This window comes from Zalophus californianus, chromosome 13, assembly GCF_009762305.2.
Source record: "Zalophus californianus isolate mZalCal1 chromosome 13, mZalCal1.pri.v2, whole genome shotgun sequence".
NCBI lineage: Eukaryota > Metazoa > Chordata > Mammalia > Carnivora > Otariidae > Zalophus > Zalophus californianus.
In genome coordinates, this window is record NC_045607.1 from 36,852,735 (window position 1) to 36,877,764 (window position 25,030).

The following is a 25,030-nucleotide window of genomic DNA, read 5'->3' on the forward strand; positions in this document are numbered from 1 at the left end:
TAGCATCGCAATCTCTTTATTATGATTTCCACTGTGCCCAGCCTCTGGGAGCATCAGCTCCTTCAAGAGTGAAGGCTGAGCCATGGAGAGGAGCATGCAGCTGTACTGGTGCGAAGACAGGGCTTGGGGATGTTCCCCTCAGCTTACTGTCAAGTTACCTTCCGCAGAAAAGAACATAGGAAGGGCATGAGGGACCAGAGGGCATTGGACCTTCCACTTACTTGAGTGTTCTCAGAACTGCCCTCACAAGCTTATGTTTGGCTGGGAGACAGATCATCAGTCATCTCTTAAAGGAGCATACGTTTGAAGGCTCTTATTTCACATGGATATGGAAAGGCCTTGCTGCTTATACCTTGACATTCTCATCTATGGTTATGCCAACCCATGCTATACAAATTGGAATGTGATTGGACTTCTTAGTCACTAGCCCAGACCAGATGTGACATGCTGTCCACAATCTGGGTCATCAGGTCATGTGGCTCAGAGGGAAGGTTTTCCTTAATGCTAGTTGGGTCTAGTGGAAATTCTGTTACCTGTTTATTTTCTTTCCTTTTAAGGTTGCCAAAAGCAGTGGCAGCAGGAAAGTAACAGCAGGGGAAATACCCAGTCCTACCACACTCCAGGACTGAGCTATAGGGAACAGGTATGATGCATTAATATTTTCCATTCTCCATCCAGTTCTCTGTTGTCTGAGCTGCAGCCAGGGGCCTGGAGAGAGATCTGGGCAAATTCAAACTAAGTGGCACTGGGAAAGTAGCAATTTTATTCCACTGTAAATTGAGGAGTGAAAAGGGGTTATGGTACTGGTGCTACCAGGATATTGTTCTGACATCCAGTTGTTCTTTTAGTGCCAAGTATATACCTGCCTTTACTCTGCTAGTTCGAAGGGGTCATGCTTATAGGATCACTAGAGCCTGCTACCAGTCCTGCCTGGAGGTTATTCTTGGCTCTGGGGTGGTCATGGCTAGCCTGAGGCCCTGCCATACAGCTTCTGCTGAGCTTCCTTCTTAGGGCTTCCTTGCACCACTCTTACTGAAGCCATGAGACCTGCAATGGTTGAGGTTGTGCTTCAGACCAAGAGGCATAGGCACAATCCTGGGCTCACACCCCAGAGAGCTGCCCTCTTCCCAGGCAGTTTGATTCTGTACCTCCAATGTTAGTGATAGGAATAGGGGAACTCCCAGATCTGGCCACTCAAATAAGGCCAGGGTGACATCCCATAGGGAGCACCAGGGCTAAAAAGGCATGTCTGCCCTTTAGCCCCAATCACTTAGGCTGAAGGTGGGAAGAGGCAATGTGCTCATGGCTTTGGCTGTTCTCAAAGGAAGAAAAGCACTTGAGAGTGGGTCAGTACCTGGGAGCAAGGGAACTGCTCCATCTCTGGGATCCAAAGGGGCCACTGCTCAAAAGCAGAGCCTACCTCTGTTGAGGAAGCCTGGTCTCAGGAGAGGAAGCCACAGAGCAGCCCTGGAGAGGTTATGTAGCCACAGCTAACTGCCTCAGCTTACTTTCTGTCCCTGCAGCTCCGCTGTGTCTGGATGACATCCAGATGCCCCTGTCTTTAAATCTGAGCATAGGGAAGAGGGGTGTTGGGTGAAAAATAGGCTTAGGGCAAGGAGTCTTCGGAGGAGAAACCCTAATCTCTGTTGATAGTGGGTGGAGTGGGTGGTGTTTATAATAAGATTGATTTCAATTCTGGGTAGCCAAGAAGAAATGACTAGAACATTTTCTCAAACCCTTAGAGTCAGACACTGCTTTTTGTACTTGGCAGAATTTCAGATAGTCACAGTGATGGAAAGGCTTGATGAAAAGTAAAGGGAATGGGCTTCACTTGGTTTATAAAAGTTTGAACATTTTCGTATGTACTGCAGAGGGACTCCATGGATTAGAACACTGCAGAGGGAGATCCCAGACGGGGGCTGGGGTGGGGCTTTTACAACTCTGGTCTGGGGGAGCAAGGGAATCTTTTCATTGGTAAAAAACTAGATGCCTAATGGAGAAGAGGCCAGTTGCTCCTCCAAGCTTTTCTGCATCTTAGGATTCTTGTGGACTGGGAACTCTACACTGGGGTCCTCTGGGCCCTCTGTAGCATGCCCTTACCAAGGAAACTTGCTGTCTTGGAATAGGAAGAGGAATAGTCCCAAATGGGCCTGATCCTACCATGAAAGAAATACTGCTTTGCCAGGCCCTGAGATGCATCTGGCCCATGGTCTTTTACCACTCATCCACAGAAAGCTAGAAGCTGCAGCTCCAGAGAGGTAGGCATCACCTTGTCTGTGAAGAATCAGGGAACAAGATAGATTTCCAGTCCCTATTACTGATGACGAGGCAGGAGAAAAAAGCTGTTCAGACAAAGCCCAGAGCTTGTCTCTACTCAAAATGCCCTATCTGTGAGATCCAGCAGCCCGAGGCCATTGGCATACAAGGTGATTGACCAGGAGAGTAAGCAAGAGCCCCTGTGCTGAATGTGCTTTAATCTTTTTCCGTGTAAAACCCCAGGTCTGGCTGCTTCAGAGGCAGTCCTTGGACCCAAGAGTCATGTGCTTTCACTTTTGTGTTCAGTTTGCTAAACTGAACAACAGCCCCTCTTACTGATCAGTCTTGGGAATATGGCTAAGCAGTATTTACAAAAAGCTGTTTTTGTTTTGAAATGTTCAGGGCCATACACGTGAACCCAGCCAGATTCATCTTCTGTCTGCTTCATTTTAGACCTGAAAAATCCAACCCCGAAACTTCACAACCTGTTCTAGGTCAGGCAGTTTCTACAAAAGGTGTTGTTACCACAACCCTGGTTGCAGCTCCCCACTTTCCTCTGAGCATCTCAACACTGAGCTGTATGCTACTTCTTCTGTTAGCACCCAATTCAGTACAAGTGCCTTGAGCAATGGAGCTATATTAGCTTTAACATGACTGAACCAACCCCCCTCTCTAGTATTCAGATTGGAAACAGAACCTAGATTCCAGGGCCAGGGCTGACCCACAACACGCAGTGACTTGAGAACTTAATGAGAACTTAGGGGGGACAGCTGGGACTTAGAGACCAGGCTTGGTGGGGAAAGACATGTAGTGAGCAGCAGGGAGAAGCAGCAACTCAGGCCATATCTCAGTGAGGGGGAGAAGGATGAACCTTCTGTGAAGCTTTGCTGGGGCTTTCTCTGCTGAAGAGGTGAGATGCAAAAAAAAAAGAAAGAAAGAAAGAGAGAGAGAGAGAAAGAAAGAGAGCTGAGATGCAAATCCTCTTCTTGGCTCCAGCTTGTCAGGGTGGTTGAAAGGAGTCCTTGCTGCTCTTTCTTGGGCTGTGAAAGAGGCTGGCTCTTGTTCTCCATACAATGGCACGCTCTTCTAGGTCTACGTTTGGGCTGAGGTGGAAAGATGGAAAATCATAGGACTTCTCCTCTCATTTTCCATCCAAACCTTGTCCTCATTGGAGATCAGGCTTCAGGTCTCTGTGGTAGTTGACTTGGGTAAAGCATCTAATACAGAGGGCTGTGACTCCTGCGATCATACTTATTCCATTCAGGCCCTTTGGGCTCTGGGCCATGTGTTCCCATCTGTAAAACAGGGGCCAGGATGGCTCATCTTGGTTTTTGACTGTTCTCCTAAAGACTTTTGGACTTGAAAGACCTGGAACATTCTAGGATGTTCCTAGAATCCTGGGTTCCTGGGAGGGGCTGCCTTCCCTTCTTCTAATTAAGACTCACTCCATAGACTAGTTGCCTTCTCTGTCACTAGAAATTAGAATTTAAATAAACAGAGGCTGAAGTGCAGTGGTGGTTTTCAGTAACTTTCCCACCCCAACATACCTGAGGGACATAGCACATACCTACCAGAACAGTGGCTCACCACAGAAGGGATTTGCAACTGAGGAAGAGGGAGCCTATCAGCATCTCTAGGACAGCATGTGAGTCTGATGCCCTATTATTAAGAATCACTTGGCCAGAGACTTGTCTATTGGAAATCAGAACTGGCCAATAGAAGGAGTGAATAGAGACCCCTCTCATCTACACCAGGAGCTTCACAAAGGAACTTTGGTCCTTTCTCAACCAAGAAGAACCAGGTCTCTGTGGGCATGGACAGCTAGGCATATGTGTATGTGTGTGTGTGTGCACACATATGTGTGCAGTGGCAGGTCTAGTCTAGGATGTGAGGGCTGGGGGGATGGGTCCAAGAGTGGATACTGCCACAGCTCCCAGGGCTTTTCCCTGCAGCAATGCATATATTGCCTCTGTTGTGAGGGGCGCAGTGATTTCAGTTCCATAAAGCTTAGTGTCAAATTGAGATGCTGGCAGTACTCCATCCCCACAAGTCTCAGTACCAGAGGATGGTGGGGAAAGAGGGAAAGAGAAAAAGGAGAGGAGGGAGACCACTGTCTCTGAACTGAGCTTCTCTGCTCCATGCTATCCTGGGGGTTTCAGATGAATTGCTGCACTGTTGGGGCGAGCAGCCAAGATGTAGACAACATTCTCCCGCAGAAAGGTAGGCCAGTCCACAAATCTGGAGTGGGAGCAAAGAACAGGTTTGTGAGGTTGGCTGTAGAGCCTGCATGCTCATGAGAACTGATCCCAGTGGCAGTACGGCTTAAGCCGGGCAAAGCTCAGGTAAGCCCTGGCTTTTGGCTGACATAGGTATGGCTGGCTGTGCTTCCACGTGGACAGTCCAGCCGGCTGACCCTATAGATCTTGGGTCAAATGGACATTTTTGGAGCCTGGTTTCTGGGATATGCACTTGCTGTTTTGGGGTAGCAGTGGGCAATGCCCACTTGTGTGTGTTGAAGAGTCAGGAGTGCAGACAGCCCAGTGAGGGGATCCTACTCACCTGGACTCCTGCTCTGTGGGCAGCAGAGCCTTGTCTTGACTCTTGCTGCTGCTGCTGGCTGGGCTGCTGTCTGCTATGGGACCCACATGGCTGATGCTGTTGGACACAAGGATATGTGGTTAGGAGTGGGAAAATGAAAGGTCCAGCCCCTCCCAAACTCTGGGGAACCCATGGCTCAGATATGCACGTCCACACTTTTCTGACATGGCTGACAGTTTGGAGTAGAGGATGCCCTATGCCTTGAACAATAAGAGGCAGTGTCCTTTGTCTAATGCACAGGAAGCTCCTCTCCTGTCTGTTGACAGAAGAAACCGAGAGGTACCTTTCATACCAAGGGCCATTTGGCATGGAAAAAGGAGGAGGGCATGTGAGTGGGGGCAGGGATTGGTAGAGAACAGACCTGACACTGCAGGAAGGAGCCTCTGCAAGGTGTTTGCAGAACCAAGAGTGCTGGGCTCCACGGCACTCTGCCTCACTGATAGTGCTCCCGCTGCCCCGGGCTAGGAAGGTGGCCCGGGCTCGCTCCCGCTCTTTCACTGTCAGAAGCCTTAACAGAGAGTTCTGGGGAAGAGACAAGTTAAGATCTTGGAGGTGAAAATATTTTGTAAAATGTCAAGCCATAGAGAATCCTACCTCCATTACCATCTCTGCAGCCTCCCTTTGAAGCTGCCCAGAGCCTTTCTGGTAGCATTGACATTTGCAGTTGGGTCCAGTGCAAATCAATCTTCCTTGGGCAGTTTGCCCAGCTTAGGCACTGGATCACCTGTCACTGGGTGGAATGTGAGCCCTTTCCTTCTATGGTCCCTGCTAAGACAGTACTTAGTGCTCCTCCAACCTGCCCAGCATGCTTCCTAGGTCTCTGCCACCCAGTAGCCCATAGACATTCACCCCGGCTGGCCCTCACCTGGGGACGCAATTGCTGCAGAAGTAGGAGGGACTCATGGGACAAGAAGTCATGCCACTCTATGTGTCCTCGATGTTCAGGGTCCAGGGCTGCAAACTGGCGGGCTGCCTGCTCCTCTTGCTCCTCGCTTAGAGCCCTGTCACTGTCCCCCCGCTTTGCTGCTTGGTGGCGGTAGCGCAGGAAGTCCTCCAGTGTCAGGGAGCAATCTGTGGGAGGCACCCCATACTAGCCAAGCCCACCCTTTCCTCAGCCTCTGGGGCACCTCCATTTGCTTTTAGAATACCCTCCAGAACCCCTACATCCATAGCTTTCGTGGAGTCTTTGTCTCCCATAGCCAGGATAACTCAGGCTGTGGTGGGTGGGGAAGATGGGCGGGTGTGTGGGTGCCCCTGGTGGCCAACAGCTCGGGAACAGGGACCTATTTACCCCTACTCTCCAAATTCCAGCATACTCCTTTTATGGTTTGTCCTAAAAAGTATGGAGGAAAAATGTGCCAGCCGCTCTCCATCTGGCAGCACTGTCCAGCCTTACCAGGAATGACTTTACACTGCTGAAAGGTCTCTGTGAGGCTGTACATTTCCTCCTCAGTTAGCAGCAAGTTGAGATTATCCTGAAAAAAAAAAAAAGAAAGATCTGAGGGGCGCCTGGGTGGCTCAGTCGTTGGACTTCTGCCTTCGGCTCAGGTCATGATCCCAGGTCCTGGGATCAAGCCCCACATCGGGCTCCCTACTCCGCGGGAAGCCTGCTTCTCCCTCTCCCACTCCCACTGCTTGTATTCCCTCTCTCGCTGTGTCTCTCTCTGTCAAATAAATAAATAAAATCTTTAAAAAAAAGAAAGATCTGAGTCAGTGGCCATATAGACCAGTAAGAGAGAAAGGCCAAGATCAAGAAGCATGGAAATTGTATTTCAACTTGAAGGCAATTCTGGGATCATCTAATCCCAGCCTCTAATCATAATCAAAGAGACTGAAGCCCCAGAAAGGGGAAAGGATTTGCTCAGAGTTACTCAACTCTGGAGCAGAATCTTCTCCAGAAGCCAGGTATCCTGATTCTAGACCTGAGACCTTTTTACTAAACAGTAGTTTTAAAATTATTCTCTGAGGGGCACCTGGGTGGCTCAGTCATTAAGCGGCTGCCTGCGGCTCAGGTCATGATCCCAGGGTCCTGGGATGAAGCCCCACATCAGGCTCCCTGCTCCGTGGGAAGCCTGCTTCTCCCTCTCCCACTCCCCCTGCTTGTGTTCCTGCTCTCGCTATCTCTCTGTCAAATAAATAAATAAAATCTTAAAAAAAAATTATTCTTTGAGATACCCTAAGGAATCCTCGGAAGTGCCTTGGGAAGCTGCTGCAAGGGAAAAGGGGACTGATGAGTGGGCATGGTTGTGAATCCCCAGCTCCGTCAACCACAGCAGCTCCATCTTTATTCATTTTATGTATTTGGCTTCTATGTTAGATTGTGCTCAAAGAGTATTTCAGTTAAAAAATAAGTTTAATTCTAACTCTGCTCCTAGTAGGCTGTATTATTTTAAATAATCCAGAATGGTTTTGAAAGAGATGCCATCATGATGAAGTTCCTAAAACCAAATGAGTTTTTTGTGGTGCCACAGAAATTTTAATTCCAAAACAGCAGTAATATGTTATTTTATTAATACTAATTTACAGTCTTATAGTCTTTAAGCTGTCAAAGATTCTTTCTAGTAGGTTATTTTCCTCTCTTAAAATACCAGCAAAGAAGAGGAACAGACATTTCATGAGTATTCGTTTATAGATTTCATAAAGAACTCAATTCTTTCAATAACACTTATTGAGCACTTGGTATATGCTGGGCACAGTGGGGTGTAACACTGTGAAATGTTCAGTGGGGCTGGAGTGTAGGGTGTGTGTGTATGTGTGTGGAGGGAGAGTAGAGAGGAATGACAAAAGATAAGGGAGAAGTAGGCAGAAGCCTGACTGTGAAGTGCCTCAAATGCCCATTAGTGAGCCCTTCAAATGGGCTTTTATTCTGAGGGCAAAGGGGAGTCACCAAATGTTTAAGTAGGGTCCACACCCAGTGTGGAGCCCAATGTGCGGCTTGAACTCATGACCCCTGAGATCATGACCTGAGCTGAGGTCAAGAGTTGGACGCTTAACCGATTGAGCCACCGAGGTGGCTGACTGAGTGGTTTTTAAGGGCATATGTAGTGCCACAGTCAGATCTTTGCTGTGTGGAAAATGAATCAGAGAGGCAAAGTCTAGAAACATGGAGAACAGTTAGTTAGCTGTTGCTATAGTGTGGGTAAGAAAAGATGAATGGCTGACCTAAGACGTGAGAATGGAAAAGAGAAGAGATTTGAGAGGTATTAATAGGTAGATCAGTAGGACCTGCTAACTTACTGGATGTGAGGGATGAAGGAGAGGAATGAGCTGGTATTGGTAACTGGAGGGGTGGTATTACTGTTCACAGATGTAAGAAATTTAGAGAGAACAGGTTTCAGGGAAAAGAGTTCATTTTGGGTCATGGTGATGTGAAGTACCCATGAGGCATCAAGATGGATGTAAATCCAAGAGACAAGAAATTTAGGTCTGGACACACAGGTTTGGGAATCATTTGTGTTTAGATGGTCGCTATAGCCACTGAAGTACATGAAATAACCCAGGGAGAGAGTGTGTATCAGAAAAGAAGAGTGTTAACAACAGAACCCCAAGGAAGATCAGCATTTAGGACTGTGAGAAGAAATTAACTAAGGGCACTCAGAATGGTCAGAGAAGAAGGTAGGAGGAGAATCAGTAGGGAGTACTGGAAGCCGAGAAAAGAGAGTTACACAACGTAGAAGGTAATGTTAACAGTGGTGATACAACTATGATGGGACTTTACTGATTTTCTATTTTCTCTAATTTCCTTATTTTACATAATAATTCTCATAACTACTTAAATCCCCCCAAAAAGAGGAGGCAATAAGGGAGTGCTAAATACCTCACAGGGGCCAAGTAAGAAGATGCCTGAGAAAAGGTCATAGACTTGACAGTCAGGTCATTGGTGACTTTAGAAAGAACCCATCCAGCAGAATGACAGATGCAGAAGCTGAATTACAGGTGGTTGAGGAGCCACTAGGAGATGATGGAATCTTTTCAAAAAGCCTGGCTGGGAAGGGAAGAAAGGGGAGGAGCTTGGAAGAAACCTTTGTAAAAAGTCTGGCATGTGGTAGTAATGATGGTAGGACTGTGACAGAAAGCCAGGAAGGGTTAGGAAGGAGATACCTTCAGCTGGGGCCCACACATCAGCAGCACACTGCAGGGCAGAGTTGCTGTGAGTGAAAAGGCTGGTGTTTGGAGGGGTGGTGACTAGAGAAGATGGTGTGTAGAGCAGGGTCTACTGTGACATACTTCAGCTGGGGAAAAGGTGTGTAAGTGGCTGGGAATAACTGTTCTATACTTGATTTTATAGACAAGCCATAGATAAAGTGATATTTGTTAGAAAGTGGCACATCTTTGCTTTCTTCCAGGCAGTAGGAAGAAGAGGGGGAAGTCTGCTGAGATGTTCCTTAGAAGATATCTGCAGGATAACAGACCAATAAAGCAAGACTTTTTTTTTTAAAGATTTTATTTATTTGACAGAGAGAGACACAGCGAGAGAGGGAACACAAGCAGAGGGAGTGGGAGAGGGAGAAGCAGGCTTCCCGCAGAGCAGGGAGCCCGATGTGGGGCTCTATCCCAGGACCTCATGACCTGAGCCGAAGGCAGACGCTTAACGACTGAGCCACCGGGCACCTCGAATAAAGCAAGATTTACATTCTATTCAGATGTACTGAGAAATGGATAAGAATCTGGCTTTTGTCTTTTTAAAAGTTGGAAGGCAGGGTGCCTGGGTGGCTCAGTGGGTTAGGTGTCTGTCTGCCTTTGGCTCAGTCAGGACAGAGCCCCGCATCCAGCTCCCTGGGGAGTCTGCTTTTTCCTCTCCCTCTGCTGCTCCCCCTGCTTGTGCTCTCTGTCAAATAAATAAATAAAATCTTAAAAAAAGTTGGAAGGCATTTATATATAATTTGCAAAGTTCTGAATCAACAGACCTTTGATATTTAATTTACATAATGATCACTTTAGAGATGAAGTTCTTCATCCTAAGAGTTAGGTGGTAGGCCAAGTGATGATCTTAGGACTAAGAAGTGTTACTATGTTAGAACCTATCCCTGTTGGAAGCAAGCTGGTTAGGATGATTTTTCAGATGAGTACAATAAATGACAACTAAAGACTATTAGAGAAAGCACTATTCCAAGCACAATTACTATTGAGTAATTAGGCCTCATCCTAACCATTGATTCCTCTAGCTCAGTGTTTCTCAGTTGGGGTGAGTTTTGTTCCCCTAGGACACACTGGGTAATATCTGGAGACATTTTTGGTCATCACAACTGGGGGTGGGTGCTACTGACATCTAATGGGGTAGAGGCCAGGGATGCTGCTGAACATACTACATTGCACACATCCCCCACAAAAAAAATTACTGTGTCCAAAATGTCATAGTACTGAGGTAGAGAAAGCCTGACCAAGTTTGAGGATCCCAGTATCTACTATTGGAAAACTCTTTTAGGTCACTGCCTAGAAACCAGTGTTCTTAGACTGGGTCTCCAGAAAAGTGCCAAGTTCCCTGCGGTGCTGCAGCCCATAGTCCCTGCAGTCAAGGCTTACACAGTAGTGGCAGCTCCAGCCAGTTTCTGTGTGGGCTGTCTCGGTCACCTCCGCTGCACTATCTCCTTGGATGTAGCCCATGCGGCGCAGGCAGCCATCATGGAAAACCCTGGTGCAGATCCTGCATGGGAAGAGGCTCTCAGCTGTCCAGACTTCACAGACATCACACATCTCATCGTTGACAACCTGGCAAAAAGAATAAATAGTGTATTCATTTCCAGTGTAGGCAGCAAGATCCTATGGCCACGAAACACAGAGTTACCGACATGGGGCTGAATATCCCTGGAGCAGCCCAGAGGAACAATTCCAACTGAAGCCTGTGTTAAGGTGATAGAGCTTTCCCTCTGGAAGACAAGAACCAGCAAGCTCTTCCATCTGCTCAGGTCTCTGTGACCATTTTTCTGAACAGGGATGCTACTAACATTTTTGGAAAAAAATAATCTGTTCTGAAAGACTGTCCCAGACATTGCAGGGCACTTAGCACCCCTGGTTTTCTTGGCACCAAAAATCAGTAGCAACTCCAGTGATGACCTTCTTGAATGCCCACAAATTTCCAAATGCCTCCTACAGGGACTACTACTATCCCTTAGTGAGACGGATGGCAAAAGACCCGCCATGGTGTCATTCCTTATCACCCACTGTCTCTAGTCTTTCACTAAGACCAATCTAGGATGTAACATTTTTATTCTTGTAGAAGAAATTCAAAGATTGTTCTGCACTCAACTGTACTTTTCTAGAGTTTTTTCTTTTTGAGTCTCACTTTAACTATACCCAGGCCTCCCTGATCCTCAGAAGGTCTAAGACTTGAGGACTGTGCCCTAACTGGGTACTCACAAGTTCTCTGGGCTCCAAGCAGATATCAGGAGGCTTGTCATCATCCAGCTTCCGGGTGGGGCGGATGAAGGCAGGGGGTGTGAAACGATTAGTCCTGTCAAACTCCTCTGGCTCCACTCCACGCCCATCTCGGAGCCTCTCCCAAGCTGCACGATTGACACTGCTCTCTTCTTGGAGCACTGGGGTACTTGCCTCTGCTCCTTTCTCCTCCTGTACCTCCTGGACAGAGCCCTCTACTGTGCCACGGCGGGACCCTGGAAGCTCACCAGGGCGTCGGATAGAAGGCCTGTCCCGTAGCCCATCCTTGAAGGCAGACACAGCCAGGCTCACCTTTTGCACCTGCTCCACTGTCTGCCGCTTGGACATCAACACCCCCATGGCTCTGTGAACAAAAAGCAGAGGCCCAGATTCAGCCAATGGCTGACCATGTCAAGCCAATCAATTTCAACCATTCATCTAAGTGGCAAGTATTATTAGATGGTTTTTCCCTCTTCTGGAACTCAGTGGCATGGTGGGATGGAGAAGCTCCTGTTAAAGAGTCAGAAGACCCTGGTTCTATTTCTGACTGGCCTTGCGATTTTGGTTTTCCTATTTGTAAAATGAGGGCTATTTGCTCAGTGCACTTCACAGGGCTGTCATGAGGATAACATTAGAAAATGTGCTTATTAAGTGCTTAGTAGACTGGAAAGTATTCTACAAATGTGAAATGGTATCTCTTTTATTTCTTGCTGTCCCAAAGTTAATTAGGTCCAGGGGTCCCAGGCCCCTGGAGATAGTTGGAGACTTCAGAGCCTAAGTCTCTCCTCTGCCACATGAGATGATCCAAAGCTTAAAAGCAAGACTACAGCAATACATTTCAGACTTCTGATTGAAGAAAATCTCCTCCAATAAGTGCTGTGCACAGTGCATCCAGGATAATCCGCATCAAATTCTCACTTTTTCAGTCAGAGTGAATGCACTCCTATTTTTAGGGGATTCCTGAATTAGATAAGAAACTACCAACCTAGCCACATGGTCAAGGTCACAAACACTCCTTTGCCCCCTCTAATTGGCTATGCTTCTTTGTGGGTCTGTTTGTCTTTCACAGACAACCTGCCCATTTTTAAGTTCTGAAGTGCTTCTCAGACTTTTAAGGCTTCACTAATGTTACTCCCACATTTTTTCTTTTGATTTTCTGAGCTGTTCAATAAAACCTTTACAGGTTAAGAAGTAACATTATCCCTGCTCTTCCTCTGCAGTACCAGGGTACAACACTGGAGAGTGAGGGCATGACATCGCATATTGCAAAACTGGTTTGCTATTTCCTAACCTGAAGGGTCTTAGTGGAATTCAGCTGGCGAATGCGTGTTCTAAGTAAAGTGAAATGGAGAGTCCATTTTAGCCTTGCTCTCAATCCATTATAATCAAGGCTTATTGAACAGTACTATGTATAAGGTACTAACTACTCATCATAGAAATAAAAGACAGGAGCTGAAATCAAGAGCCTGTCTTAACCGACTGAGCCACCAAGGCGCCCCTCAGTGGACAATTAATAAATTGTGATTAAAAAATCCTTTTTGGGGGGCGCCTGAGTGGCTCAGTCATGAAGTGTCTGCCTTTGGCTCAGGTCACAGTCCCAGGGTCCTGGGATCGAGCCCCGCATCAGGCTCCCTGCTCAGCGGAGAGCCTGCTTCTCCCTCTCCCACTCCCGCTGCTTGTGTTCCCTCTCTCGCTGTGTCTCTCTCTGTCAAATAAATAAATAAAATCTTAAAAAAAAATCCTTTTTTGGGGGTTCCTGGGTGGCTCAGTCAGTTAAGCAGCCAACTCCTGCATCCTAATATTTATAGCAGCAATGGCCACAATAGCCAAAATATGGAAAGAGCCCAGATGTCCATCAACAGATGAATGGATAAAGAAGATAAATAAGATGTAGAATATATATACCATGGCATATTACTCAGCCATCAAAAAGAATGAAATCTTGACATTTGCAATGATGTGGATAGAACTAGAGGGTACTATGCTAAGCTAAATAAGTTAGAGAAAGACATATGATTTCACTCATATGTGGAACTTTTTTTTATTTAAATATTTTATTTATTTATTTATTTGACAGAGAGAGACAAAGTGAGAGAAGGAACACAAGCAGGGGGAGTGGGAGAGGGAGAAGCAGGCTTCCCGCTGAGCAGGGAGCCTGATGCGGGGCTCAATCCCAGGACCCGGGATCCTGACCCGAGCCAAAGCAGACGCTTAACGACTGAGCCACCCAGGCACCCCTCATAAGTGGAATTTAAGAAACAAAACAGAAGAACACAGGGGAAGGGAAGGAAAAATAAGATGAAAACAGAGAGGGAGGCAAACCATAAGAGACTCTTAAATATAGGAAACAAACTGGCGGTTTCTTGAGGGGAGGTGGGGGGGATGGGGTAATTGGGTGATGAGCATTAAGGAGGGCACTTGATATAATGAGCACTGGGTGTTATATGCAACTGATGAATCACTAAATTCTACCCCTGAAACTAATACATTGTATGTTAACTAAATTGAATTTAAATTTTTAAAAAAAGGAAAAAAAGTTCATGTGACCTAGCCTGGTGGGGTTGGGCCTAGGGGTAGAGAGGAGAGTGTGTGTGTTAGAGATTTTGCTGAGACTATGGATCCAGACGATTCTTTTCCTTTTTTCTTTTTAAAAAGATTTTATTTATTTATTTGAGAGAAAAAGTGAGCACAAGCGGGAGGGTGGAGAGAGGCAGAGGGAGAGGAAGAAGCAGACTCCCCACTGAGCAGGAAGCCACAGTGCATGGCTCCATCCCAGGATCCCGGGATCAAGACCTGAGCCAAAGGTAGACACTTAACTGACTGAACCACCCAGGCGACCCAAACGATCCAGAGGATTCTTGAAGAGGCTGAGTCTATAGTCTCCAGACCTGTCCACATGCCTCAAGAGCACAGCTGTGCTCTATGGTGAGGTGGGAAAGCAAGTCCCCCACTTAGAGCAAAAGGAACAGGCATACCACACCAAGAGGGAGAATGTAAAACTGACACACAGCCCTTCACAACAGACTTTCTTCATGATCAATTATTTCCAAGGCTACAGGGTTTTCCTCAGAAAACTTTCATGGTATGTTTTTCAAAATTTTTGACTGTGACTCATAGTAAGAAATACTGTTTATGATGTGACCTTGTATATACATAGTTACAAACATGTGTCCATAGATCTAGAACTGAACCAAAAGTTTTGTGAGCCAGTCCTCTTTTACTACCTGATATTTTCTACTCTATTTCATTAAAACAATCTTGATAGTGACTCTCTCAAATGATTTCATGACTTCCCAATGGGTCTGGACCTGAATTTGAAAAATATAGCCTTAGGATACTTTTATATTTATTATTAGAGAACTACATTTTTTGTGTTTTGATTTAAGAATGGTTACTGCTAAAGGACAGCATTGTGGAGTATAAGGTAAGCTTTCCCCTTGACTGCTGTGGTGCAAGAACAGAGTTCTCAAGCTTGTCCTGAGTCTGTGGTCCTAAAACTGATGGTTACCGGAGGAGAGGTGGGTGGGGGCATGGGTGACATAGGTGATGGGGATTAAGGAGTGAACTTGTTGTGATGAGCACTGGGTGATGTATGGAATTGTTGAATCACTATATTGTACACCTGAACTAATATAACACTGTATGTTAACTATACTGGAATTAAAATGAAAAAAAAGGGGGGCTATGATTCTAGCAGAGATGGACAGCTACTAATACACCTTTGACTGAAGAAGACCCTACTCTATATGAGAGACTGATCCTCTTTGACCTGTGCACAAATGTAAAAGAATATTTATTCATTTGTTTACAATGATAAGAAGGTGGAAATAATGTCAATAGGAGAATTATTAAATAACCTGTAAAATAGTCATACCAAAAATAGAGAAAAAAACTGATTTAATCCAGTAGGAACACAAAGATCAGAGCAATGAATGATTCTCATTGGCTGGATCCTGGAGCAGGTGGGGGAATATATATCTGAATTCCAGGAGGAGAGGACAAATAGTGGATTGAAAAAGCATAATATATATTTATATCTGTAAAGCAAATATTAAAAATCATCACTTTTTATTTTTGGTAACATAGACTACAAAACAGCAGAGATTGACAGTGTCCTCTTGGTTGCTGGGGAGACACAAAAGTACTAGCTCTCTAAATAGTTGGGGAAAGCCCCCTCCCAGAAGTTGTATTATAAATTTTGGGGAGTAGTTATAAGACATTTAAGTTTATCAGCAAGAAAGTATGGGTTGAAAAAAAGTTGTGAAATGCTTATTTGGAGACCTAGAATAACCATATGAAATTCACTTTTTCAAGAATGATTCATTGAAGGAAAATCAATGGTATACATTTGGTTCTTACTGGCTTTTTCAGATATTGAGTTCTCAACAAAGGCCAAAGAGGGAGGATACTCTGTAGGTGAACTGAGTCATTAATAGTGTATCAGTAAATTAACCACAGGCATCTCCCAGTACATTGTAGTCCAGCTACAACTCATTATTCTCTGTAAGGATAACAAGAATCACTATTAAGCTATCTGAATTGTTAATGATGTTACTGCAGTGGTTTGGGGAGTTGATCTTTAAAGGTATTTTAATGAAGACTGAAGATGACATCCACCAGCAAAACAAACAAACATAAAAACAAATTAAAAACCACTTTCCATTCCTGACCACAGGATCCTGGAGTACTGCTACTGCTTTTACCTGAGATGGTTCAGGTTTCTAGGCCATTTTATGCTAATAAGGGCAGAAAATGTAGAGCAGAACCATTGAAAAGAAACCATCAAAATCCAAACAAGACCCCAAGTCATTGTGAATTGACATAGCTTTGATTTTGAGAGTAAACTGTGAGGACACAACAGCAGTGGGCTTCAAAGAATGAGGTTGAAACCCTTAGTGCTTAATGGAGAGGATCAAACCTGTATACAAGACACCTTGATTAAAAGCAAGTGTGCTGAAATATCCATGATGTGCACCTGGGTGTTTGAGAAATTAACAAAATGGGCTCTAATTTCTAGAGAAACAAGTGGTAGTGATTAGTGACAGGTAAAAAACAAATGCCTGGTGAGAAAAACCTGGCTTTTCCTGTGCTGGAAGAAGTCCTGGGAAGAAGAGTGAGTTAAAAGGAAATCAAGTTGTAAAGATCCCACAAATGATAGTTAATGATTACTTCTTTGGCTGGTGGGTGGAACTGGGTTTTCTGCCTCCCTAGAAAGGATGAAAGAAAGATAAAAAGACATTGTCTCAAGAATGATGTGACTGCCAGAGAATTTGTGGTATTTAAGGAAGGCTTGGAAAAAACCTCAGGAGGGCAGGAGCAGGTGGTGGTGAATTACAGAGGGACAAGGAAGTAGAATAGGGCTGTGTAGCTATATGATCTGGAGAAAATGAAAACAGATGACAAAAACAAAATCTTTCTTTGGGTAAGAGAAATCTGTCTAAATGTATCTGTCAGGCAGTAAGACATATGTGGGCAGCTTGGAATGTGTGTGTGCAAGATACACCAATTCTTTGCAGAGCACATGCTTAGAACACAGTGAGAATATTTATAAGGGCAGAGTGGTGGAAGTAAGAGGAGGAAGGGTTGCTCCATAGTAGGAGCTAGTGGAAGAATAAGGAAGGAGAAGACAGCTAGGGAACCTCTTCCAAAACTCTCTAAAGATTTGTACCTAGGGCCACCTGGCTGGCTCTGTTGGAGCATATGACTCTTGATCTCAGGGTTGTGAGTTCAAGCTGCATTTTGGTTATACAGAGTACTTAAAAAAAAAAAAAAGATTTGTAACTGTGAGAGGCCTGGGGAGCAGCCCTGCTAATAGGCAGGAGTCTCCTCATTTGGGGCATGCTAAATGTAAAGTACATTTACTATACTTGCTTTTATCTGATTCTTTTAAAGAAATTTATTAATTTTGCATTCTGAAATTTACTGAATTCATTTATCAGTTCTAATAGATTTTTGGTGGAATTTTAGGGTTTTCTATATATAGTAACATGTCATCTGCAAATAGTGAAAGTTTTACTTCTTTACCAATCTGGATGCCTTTTATTTATTTATTTATTTATAAAGATTTTACCCATTTATTTGTCAGGGGGAGAGAGAGAGAGAGAGCGCGAGAGCGTGAGCCCACAAGCAGGGGGGAGTGGCAGGCAGAGGGAGAAGCAGGCTCCTGCTTGAGCAGGGAGCCCCATGTGGGACTCGATCCCAGGACTCCAGGATCATGACCTGAGCTGAAGGCAGATGCTTAATCGACTGAACCACCCCGGCATCCTGCCTTTTATTTCTTTCATCTGATTCTTCATATAGGACTGGCAGCTGTTTGAAAAAGGCTCAAAAACATCTAAGGGGCGCCTGAGTGGCTCAGTCGTTAAGTGTCTGCCTTTGGCTGGGGTCATGATCCTGGGGTCCTGGGATCGAGCACTGCATCGGGCTCCCTGCTCAGGGGGAAGCCTGCTTCTCCCTCTCCCCTTCTTCCTGCTTGTGTTCCCTCTCTTGCTGCCTCTCTTTCAAATGAATAAATAAAATCTTAAAAAAAACACCCCCAAACCCCCAAACATCTAAAAGTGATTGCTTGGAGGTTATGAGGCTTTCCTAGGTGGGAACAAGGCAAAGAAAACCTATGAGTGGAAGGACAAGGGAAAAAACCAGAGTGGGTTGAGCAGGTAGAAAAAGGAATCTCAGGTTTTCAGTGATATTAAGAAGGAGAAAAAGTTAGATGGTTCCCACTGTCTTCCACAGAGCATGGGTTCTATAAATCTTTGTTGAATGAATGTTACAGAGATGACTGGACAACATAAAAAGTTTGAGATCATGGTGTCAGTACCCTTTCTTTTCCTCAAAGTTGGCCAGAGGGACTAATCAAACTAAATCTTCAGAGCTCAGGTCTAAAAACCAGAGTCACCAGCTCATCTCATCACATCCACTCTACTTCTCCAGAGGTGGACCCTGAATGGTAATTCAGGGCTAGCAGGGATGAGAACAGGTAACCATATAGTAGTTACAGGTGATTTCTTTGACCACAGGGGAGAGCTGCAAAATTTTGGAATTTAGCTAGTTTGTACAAACACAGTAAGAGATAATATTACCGCGGTCAGTGGTCCCCAGCATTTATGCTGCATCCTGTGGCACTGTGGCCCGGCTCACAGGAAGAATACTGCTCTAAGGGCAGGTGTAGAAAGCTTGAAAATGTATTTCCTCCCTCCTGGGTTTGGGCTGGAGAAATTCAGCATGAGCAGCATCTGCACATGAGGGTGAAAAATTTCAAAGTAGCTGACAACTGGTTCCAGGAAGCATGTGCCAAAAAGAGAGCTTCGGGGAAAAGTACGTACTTAACATAGAAGGTAACTAGCCACAAGGGTATGGAAAACCAGCAGAACTAGAGTCTAAGAAATGCAAAATGCATAGCACAGACTCTAAGCTCACTGTGGACATCAACATCAATCTCAAGATTTAAACAAAAGCCATCAAAAAGAGTTTTGGTTTAGGAATGCAGTGTCTCACAACATTGTTCTGGGAGCCCTGTTCATAGTCAGCCATTGTGTGGCCTAAAAGTAGCTTACAGCTTTTAGTTGTCATGTCTGCAGAGCCTGAAAGGGTCTACCTAGTACCTCCGTGTCTTCCTCCATTCACCCTATTTATCCAACACAGCAGCATTGGCTTCAGTTAGTCCAGGGAGACAGTCACTCCCAACTGCACAGGGCTCTTTTGGGGTTTCCAAGCCGCAGAAGCTCTAAACACTGAATTAAACTGTCTTCCTGAACTCTGCTCAAGAGAATAAGACATGATGGAGATCCTGTTTTTAATATTTACTGAAAGTCAACAAAGCTCTAATATACATGAGAACAAAATTATGGCATGATCTTTAGCCTCTGGGGGCTTAGGATGAGTCTTCATGAAAAGCTACAGTGCTGGCTTCCCACCGAAGCAGAGCAACAGTTAAGAAATAGCACACTATCAGTGATTGGGTGGTGTGACTGCACTTAGCAAGCAGAGCTTTTCAGCAAGATGGAGAGGCACTCCCTGTTCTCCGCTGTGGGCCCCTGAAGCAGAGATTCAACCCCATTTATTTTTTATTTACTTAAAAAAATTTAAAGATTTTATTTATTTATTTGACAGAGAGAGACACATGAGAGAGGGAACACAAGCAGGGGGAGTGGGAGAGGGAGAAGCAGGCTTCCCGTGGGGCAGGGAGCCTGATGCGGGGCTCGATCCCAGGACCCTGGGATCATGACCTGAGCTGAAGGCAGACGCTTAACAACTGAGCCATCCAGGCGCTCCTCAACCCCATTTAATAAACTTATTACACCTTAATTATCTTTGTTTATTGATTCTATGAATATTTGCTGAGTGCAGCCTACTATGTGTCAGGCACAAATCAAGCACTTAATAACTGTTGGTAGAATGAACAAATGGAATCTCACTCAGCCTGTGAGAATGCAGTGTATATGCATGTGTAGGGGGCATGAGTGTAGGATTTTTAAAAAAAGGTGTTGCTTGAGCTAAATTTTGAAATATGAGTGGGAGTTACCCGAGTGGCTAAGGAAAAAAAAAAAAAGCATTCCAGGAAGAGGTAAAAGCACATGCCAAGGCATGTACTGCTATATGGGGACTCCATCATAGCTCAGATGGTATGAAGCCAGCCGGTTGCTGGATAGAAATAGACAAGGAAAACTGCCTTCATGTTATGAATCAGCCCAAAAAACTGGTTTGAGACAGTATGCTTAAAATATTTGTTTAGAAGGGAATATGTATTTGGATTTCAGGAGGTTAAAAAAAAAAGAACCAGAGAACTGAATTTTCTGAGGCCAGGTAATAGGATAGCCCTGATTAAGTACCAGGGCTGACCAGTGAGCACATTGCTTGGCCTTTGGACCCAACAAGAAACTCCTCTCCATAGCCTAAGAGCTGGTAGGTGGTGACTGTAGTGAATCACTGGGGCTTTCCCTCTGGGAGACCCATAAACTTGATTAAGAGACTCCAAAAAGAAAAAAAAAATAGAGAAAGTGATCCAGGCAGCCCACACACTGTTGTTTTAGTGAGAAGACCCCAGTAAGGTGAAACATTCCTCACAAATAGAAATCATGTATGTAAAAGGGCTTTAAGTACAACATGTTATCCAAATATAAGGTACTGTCATTATTATCATAAGAAGATAAGAGTGTGGCCAGTTCATTCAAAGCAAATGGGCAAAAGTAATTTTGGCAGGGCAATGGCAGGGGGATTAAAAGTGGATCTGCCAGAGGGGGCACAGAACAGCAGCTGTATTTCAGTGATGACTGGGAAAAGGCATACTTACTCTACACTGACTCCTATAGATACTCTGTAAAACTGTAATTTCCCCTTACTTTTCTCTATAGTAAATGATTAGAGAAATCCCGACTGGTTCTATGTGAACTCCTCAAGGGCAAACAACTGTTGTATTTATCTAGCATAATGCCTGGCAAGTAGGTAGCACTTAGTACCTATGAGTCTCTGAGGGGATTGCTAGGAGGGGAGGAAGTTTGGAGAGGGATGTTGTAATGGAAAAAATAATGTCTCCAGCTACAAATTGATGGTCTTGGTTTCTTGGTCCAAAGCTGGTAAGCAATTCCTATCAGAACTTGGTCATTAAGATTGAGGGATGGAATGGATGATATTCCCATCAGAAATGAATAAATCAATTTGAGAAATGAAGATAGCAGAAATCAAGAGTACTGCTGGAGAAAAGCAGGTGGGACGAGAAGAGAATAGATTCTGTAACTAAAGAGAAAGGAAACTATTTGTATAAATATGATCCACTTAGGAACAGGTGTACTGAAAAAACAAAGGGAGTGTGGGAAATGGGCTGGAGAAAGCCCTACTATTCATGTTTGAGGAAAAGGAAGCACTGTCAAAAATATTGCAAATGTAGGAGGAAGAAAACTGTAAGAATGTGATCAGAGAAGATGTGGAAGATTAAAGGCTAAAAAATCCTTAAGTAAAACCCAGATATATCTGTGTACATGCAAGTGAAATTCTTTCCCCTTTTATTTTCCTTTGGAGAAAGCATTTTTTTGAGTAGATTAAGGCAACTATGTGACATCCTTCACATCCATTCTGGAATGATTTGACTTGTGTTGTGATTAGGGGAGAGTTAGTATTCTTAGGATTTTTGTAATCTTTATGTTTACCCAAACCTGGACATCAAGGAGACGATACTCAAGGTCCAGTATGTGGGGAGCACCTGAACCCATCTAGCAATTTTTCCAGGGACATGAGAGGGTGTGATACCAAGAGCCCTCTCTGAAAAGACCGGTGTAGAAAAAGACCCCAAGGACATATTCTGATTTGGAGCAAAGATCATATTTGCAGCTTACTCCTTCTGATTTTCTTAAAAAACTATATATGAATATAAAAAACTATAATATATTAAAAAAACCATATATATATCTCCATATCCCTATTTATTTTGGTGTGTTAAGTTGATGAAAGGGGTTTGAACTGAAAGGGGATTATAAACAACTCTGTGATGGGGAGGTGATTAACCAATATAAACCTTTGTCAGAATTTACTCCACTGAGGGAGCTGTGCATGACGTGCCACACCCATGCTTCAGGCAGGCATTGAGTTAAATAGAAAAGCTAACAATTGGTAAATTAGGTTGTTTTGTTTTCTCACAAGCTTGATCTTTCCTAAGTAACCCCAGGAGCCCAGGGAAACCACTTCTATTATAGGAGGATGTCACTAGGTTTGGCTATGTGGAAGGATAAAAGGGGAACGGGAAAACTCAGAATGGTTCTCTGGTGAATTACATTGCTGACTTCCCTCACCACTCCATTTTTGGACAAGAAACCAGAATCTCTCCTTGGTCCCAAATTTGCACCTTGGCATTCAGGTGGAATGAAAGCACTAGCACAGCCAAGCGGGTGAGATAAGGGTGCATCACTCTATCAGGTGAAGAACCCTTTGCCCTCCCCAGACAATGGACTTCCAATAAGCCTTCTTTGGTTCTGCACCTGTTCAGCCCTCCTCCTCATCATATAGAAGCACTTTTTGGAAAAACTCCTGTGTGTTATCTGTGGACCAGTGTCTGTGGTGCAGTATTCAGATGGCCACAAAGACACTGTGAATCACGCTTCCTAAAAGTGACCCTGTCTCTCCCTCTGCTCCCTCAAGGATTCTGCAAGCTGGGAGGGTGGTCTTAAAAGACCATCCTCTGAAGTGTTCCTCTTGTTTCCCAGAGCAAGTCCTATCAAAGACCACACCCAAAGGCCTCTTCCAGACCCAATTAAGTCTGGAGACACCCAGAGGCATCATTACAGTGGGGTTGCCAGTGAAGGAAGCCACACCCTGAAATCTGGGGATTCAGTGGATATCAGTTCCTGCAGCAGTCTCATCCCCAATTAAACTGTCCTCATTCACTTATTTAATCATCACATTTACTAATTGTATACAAAGCCCTATGTTTAGTATCTTAACGCAACTTAACAAATATACATTTTTGCTTCTGCCTCTCCTTGATAATTTTTTTCCCAAATAAACTTCAAAAAACAGATTTCATGATTCCAAGCTTTGTGACCTTGGACAAACTGCTAAACTTCTCTGAGTCTAAAGTGCCTAATGTTTAAAAGGGATAATTTCATAATGCTGTTTTAAGGATTATATGAGATGTTAAATATCCCTGGCATGGTACTTGGCACATGGGTGCTCAATAATCCTACATATCCTTTTTTCCTTCCTTCAAAGGACTTTCTCTTCCAGGACCTGCCAGCATCAATTATTCCACCTGATCTTAAAGGCTTGCTTGTGGACAGTCAAGCCCCGGGCCCCAAGTCTCCTATCTTTGCTTCAGAGGCCTCACCGGTCCTCCCTTCCCTTAATGCCCTTTGCTCTAATAGAAGTTCCTGCCTCCACAAAAATCCAGCTTGGAGACAACCTGCGCTACCACGAAGAATAAAATTTCGAATGGGGTGGGGGTTGGAAGGGACAAAGGCAGCAGTCCCGCAGGGCCCCAGCCTCTCGGCCACCTTGGAGGGACGCAATTTAGGGCACACTGAGCCCTAGAAAGGTCAAGGCCAAAGTCCTGTGGGCATATGGGGAGTTACTCCTGGCCTAGATCCCGTGGCAGGCTCCTCTCCTTCCTGTCAGAGGTTCCTTCCAGGCAGTTCTAGGGCACAGTCTAAAGTATTCCTTTATACAGGGGTCCTCTGTGGGCTCCATCTCCACCGCGCAGGCTCCCGAGGCTCCGCTATGCTCTCAAATGGTCTTCCATTGAGACACCACCAGAGACCACCCTTGCCCTCCGGTACTTATACAGACGGTCTCTCTGCGGGGACGGTGCCTCCACACTGCGCCTCCCCATGGCAGCAAATGCAGAGAGAGCCCTGGGAGTCTGCATTCACACAGGGGTCCTCCTTGGGGGCGGCTCCCCGCACCGCCTCCGGGACTCTCCCAAGGGGCAGAGGCAGGGACACTTGGGGGTTTATCCCCGTACTCAAGGACTCCCTTAGGGGCGGCTCCCACACAACACCTCAGAGTCCCCAAAGGGTTGTCCGAGGCCCGCAGACCCGTCCCTTAGGGTGCCTGCCGGGTCCCCGCCGCCCCCGCCCCCGCTTACCGGGACCGTCAGGGTGCGGGACGCGGGTCCGGGACTGGCGGACTCTACACCGCGAACCCCGCGCCGCCCATGGCCGCTCGGGAGCCGGCGTGCTGGGGCCGAGCGCCGGGAGCAGGCGGCGCGGGCGGAGCAGCAGGCTGAGGCGGCAGCGGCGGCGGCGCGCGCGCCCCAAGCACACCCACCCTCCCCACCCCCCGCCCCGCGCGGCTGCGGCGCGTGCGCCCGCGCGAGACGACCTCCGCGGGCCGGTGGGCGCGCGCCCCGCCCCGCCCTTCTGCGCCTCGCGGCGCGGCCCTCTGGGCTCAGCGGGCGACCTCGCGTGGGACTGAGCCGCCGAGGGAGCGCAGGAGGGCGGCGGCCGGCTCCGACGACCTGTGGGTCCGGGAGGCAGTGGGCGCCCCGGACCAGCGCCCGGCTCTGCGGGGTCTGCCGGGTCCTCTCGGCAGTCGGGCCGCCAGCGACAAGGTCAGTGCCCGCCCGGAGGAGGCGTCCCGAGAGGGGACTCCGCGGCGGCTCTCGGCTCCCGCCCGCCGAGGCGAAGCGTCCTGCCACCCGCACCTGCCTGGGGAGGTGAGAATGACTCATCCAAGCGGCCTCGGCCCGAGCCCTTCCCTCTCGCGTCAGACCCAAGTGCCCCGTCAAGGCCTCCGGGCGGACGACCCGCGCGTTAGGGCTCTTACCTTGGCCGTACCCCACTGCGGAGTGTCCAAATGAGCCGTCACAAAGTGCTCTGCTGGCCCAACTGTTCCTGTGCGCTGTTTTCTGAGGTTATTGGTCCTCCACCTCCAGCAGCAAAGCTGTACCTTGATATGACCCACTCTTTGCTGCTGCAGCCTCATCCCTCAGACTCTGAGTAGCCAGCATGTGAGGAGGCCAGCAGCCCTGAGGGCTATAACATGCATTACACCAAACTGCATCCTCTGAAGAGGGCAAGAAAAAGATCAAGTCATAAAGTACCTAACAACTAATTATAAAGAAATAACTGAAGATACGCAAATGAAATGCCAAGAACCGTTTGTAATTTCGTTTACATTTTTAACATACCTTCAAATACATATCTCAAATAAACATCATTTTTTGAGCATCTAGTATTTGTTACACACTGTACTAGGCGGGTAATAGGGGATTAAAAAAAAGGAAACTCATTTTATCCTTAACATCATGAAACTTGCCAATAGGGAATATAAGATCAATATAGTACTACATGTTGCTATCACTTTTTTAAAAATTCAG

General features: G+C 45.9%; 1 protein-coding gene across 1 annotated transcript; it reads right to left on the minus strand.

Annotated features, from left to right (window-relative positions):
- PHF24 (PHD finger protein 24) lies at positions 1–23,942 on the minus strand. Its single transcript, XM_035723814.1, has 8 exons — positions 23,798–23,942; positions 11,212–11,593; positions 10,378–10,563; positions 6,251–6,329; positions 5,720–5,925; positions 5,216–5,376; positions 4,816–4,911; positions 1–4,494 (listed from the first exon to the last, which is right to left on the minus strand). The coding sequence occupies exons 2-8, from the start codon at positions 11,587–11,589 to the stop codon at positions 4,398–4,400; spliced, it is 1,203 nt and encodes a 400-aa protein (XP_035579707.1). The 5' UTR covers positions 11,590–11,593; positions 23,798–23,942; the 3' UTR covers positions 1–4,397.
- Between the last annotated feature and the right edge of the window lie 1,088 nt (positions 23,943–25,030).

Excerpts from the sequence above, each read along its gene's own strand:
- PHF24 (XM_035723814.1), bottom strand. The coding sequence starts at position 11,589 with ATGGGGGTGTTGATGTCCAAGCGGCAGACAGTGGAGCAGGTGCAAAAG. Across the intron at positions 10,564-11,211 it reads GCTTGGAGCCCAGAGAACTT|GTTGTCAACGATGAGATGTG; the intron begins GTGAGTACCCAG and ends TCTTTTTGCCAG. Across the intron at positions 6,330-10,377 it reads GCTGGAGCTGCCACTACTGT|GATAATCTCAACTTGCTGCT; the intron begins GTAAGCCTTGAC and ends TTTTTTTTTCAG.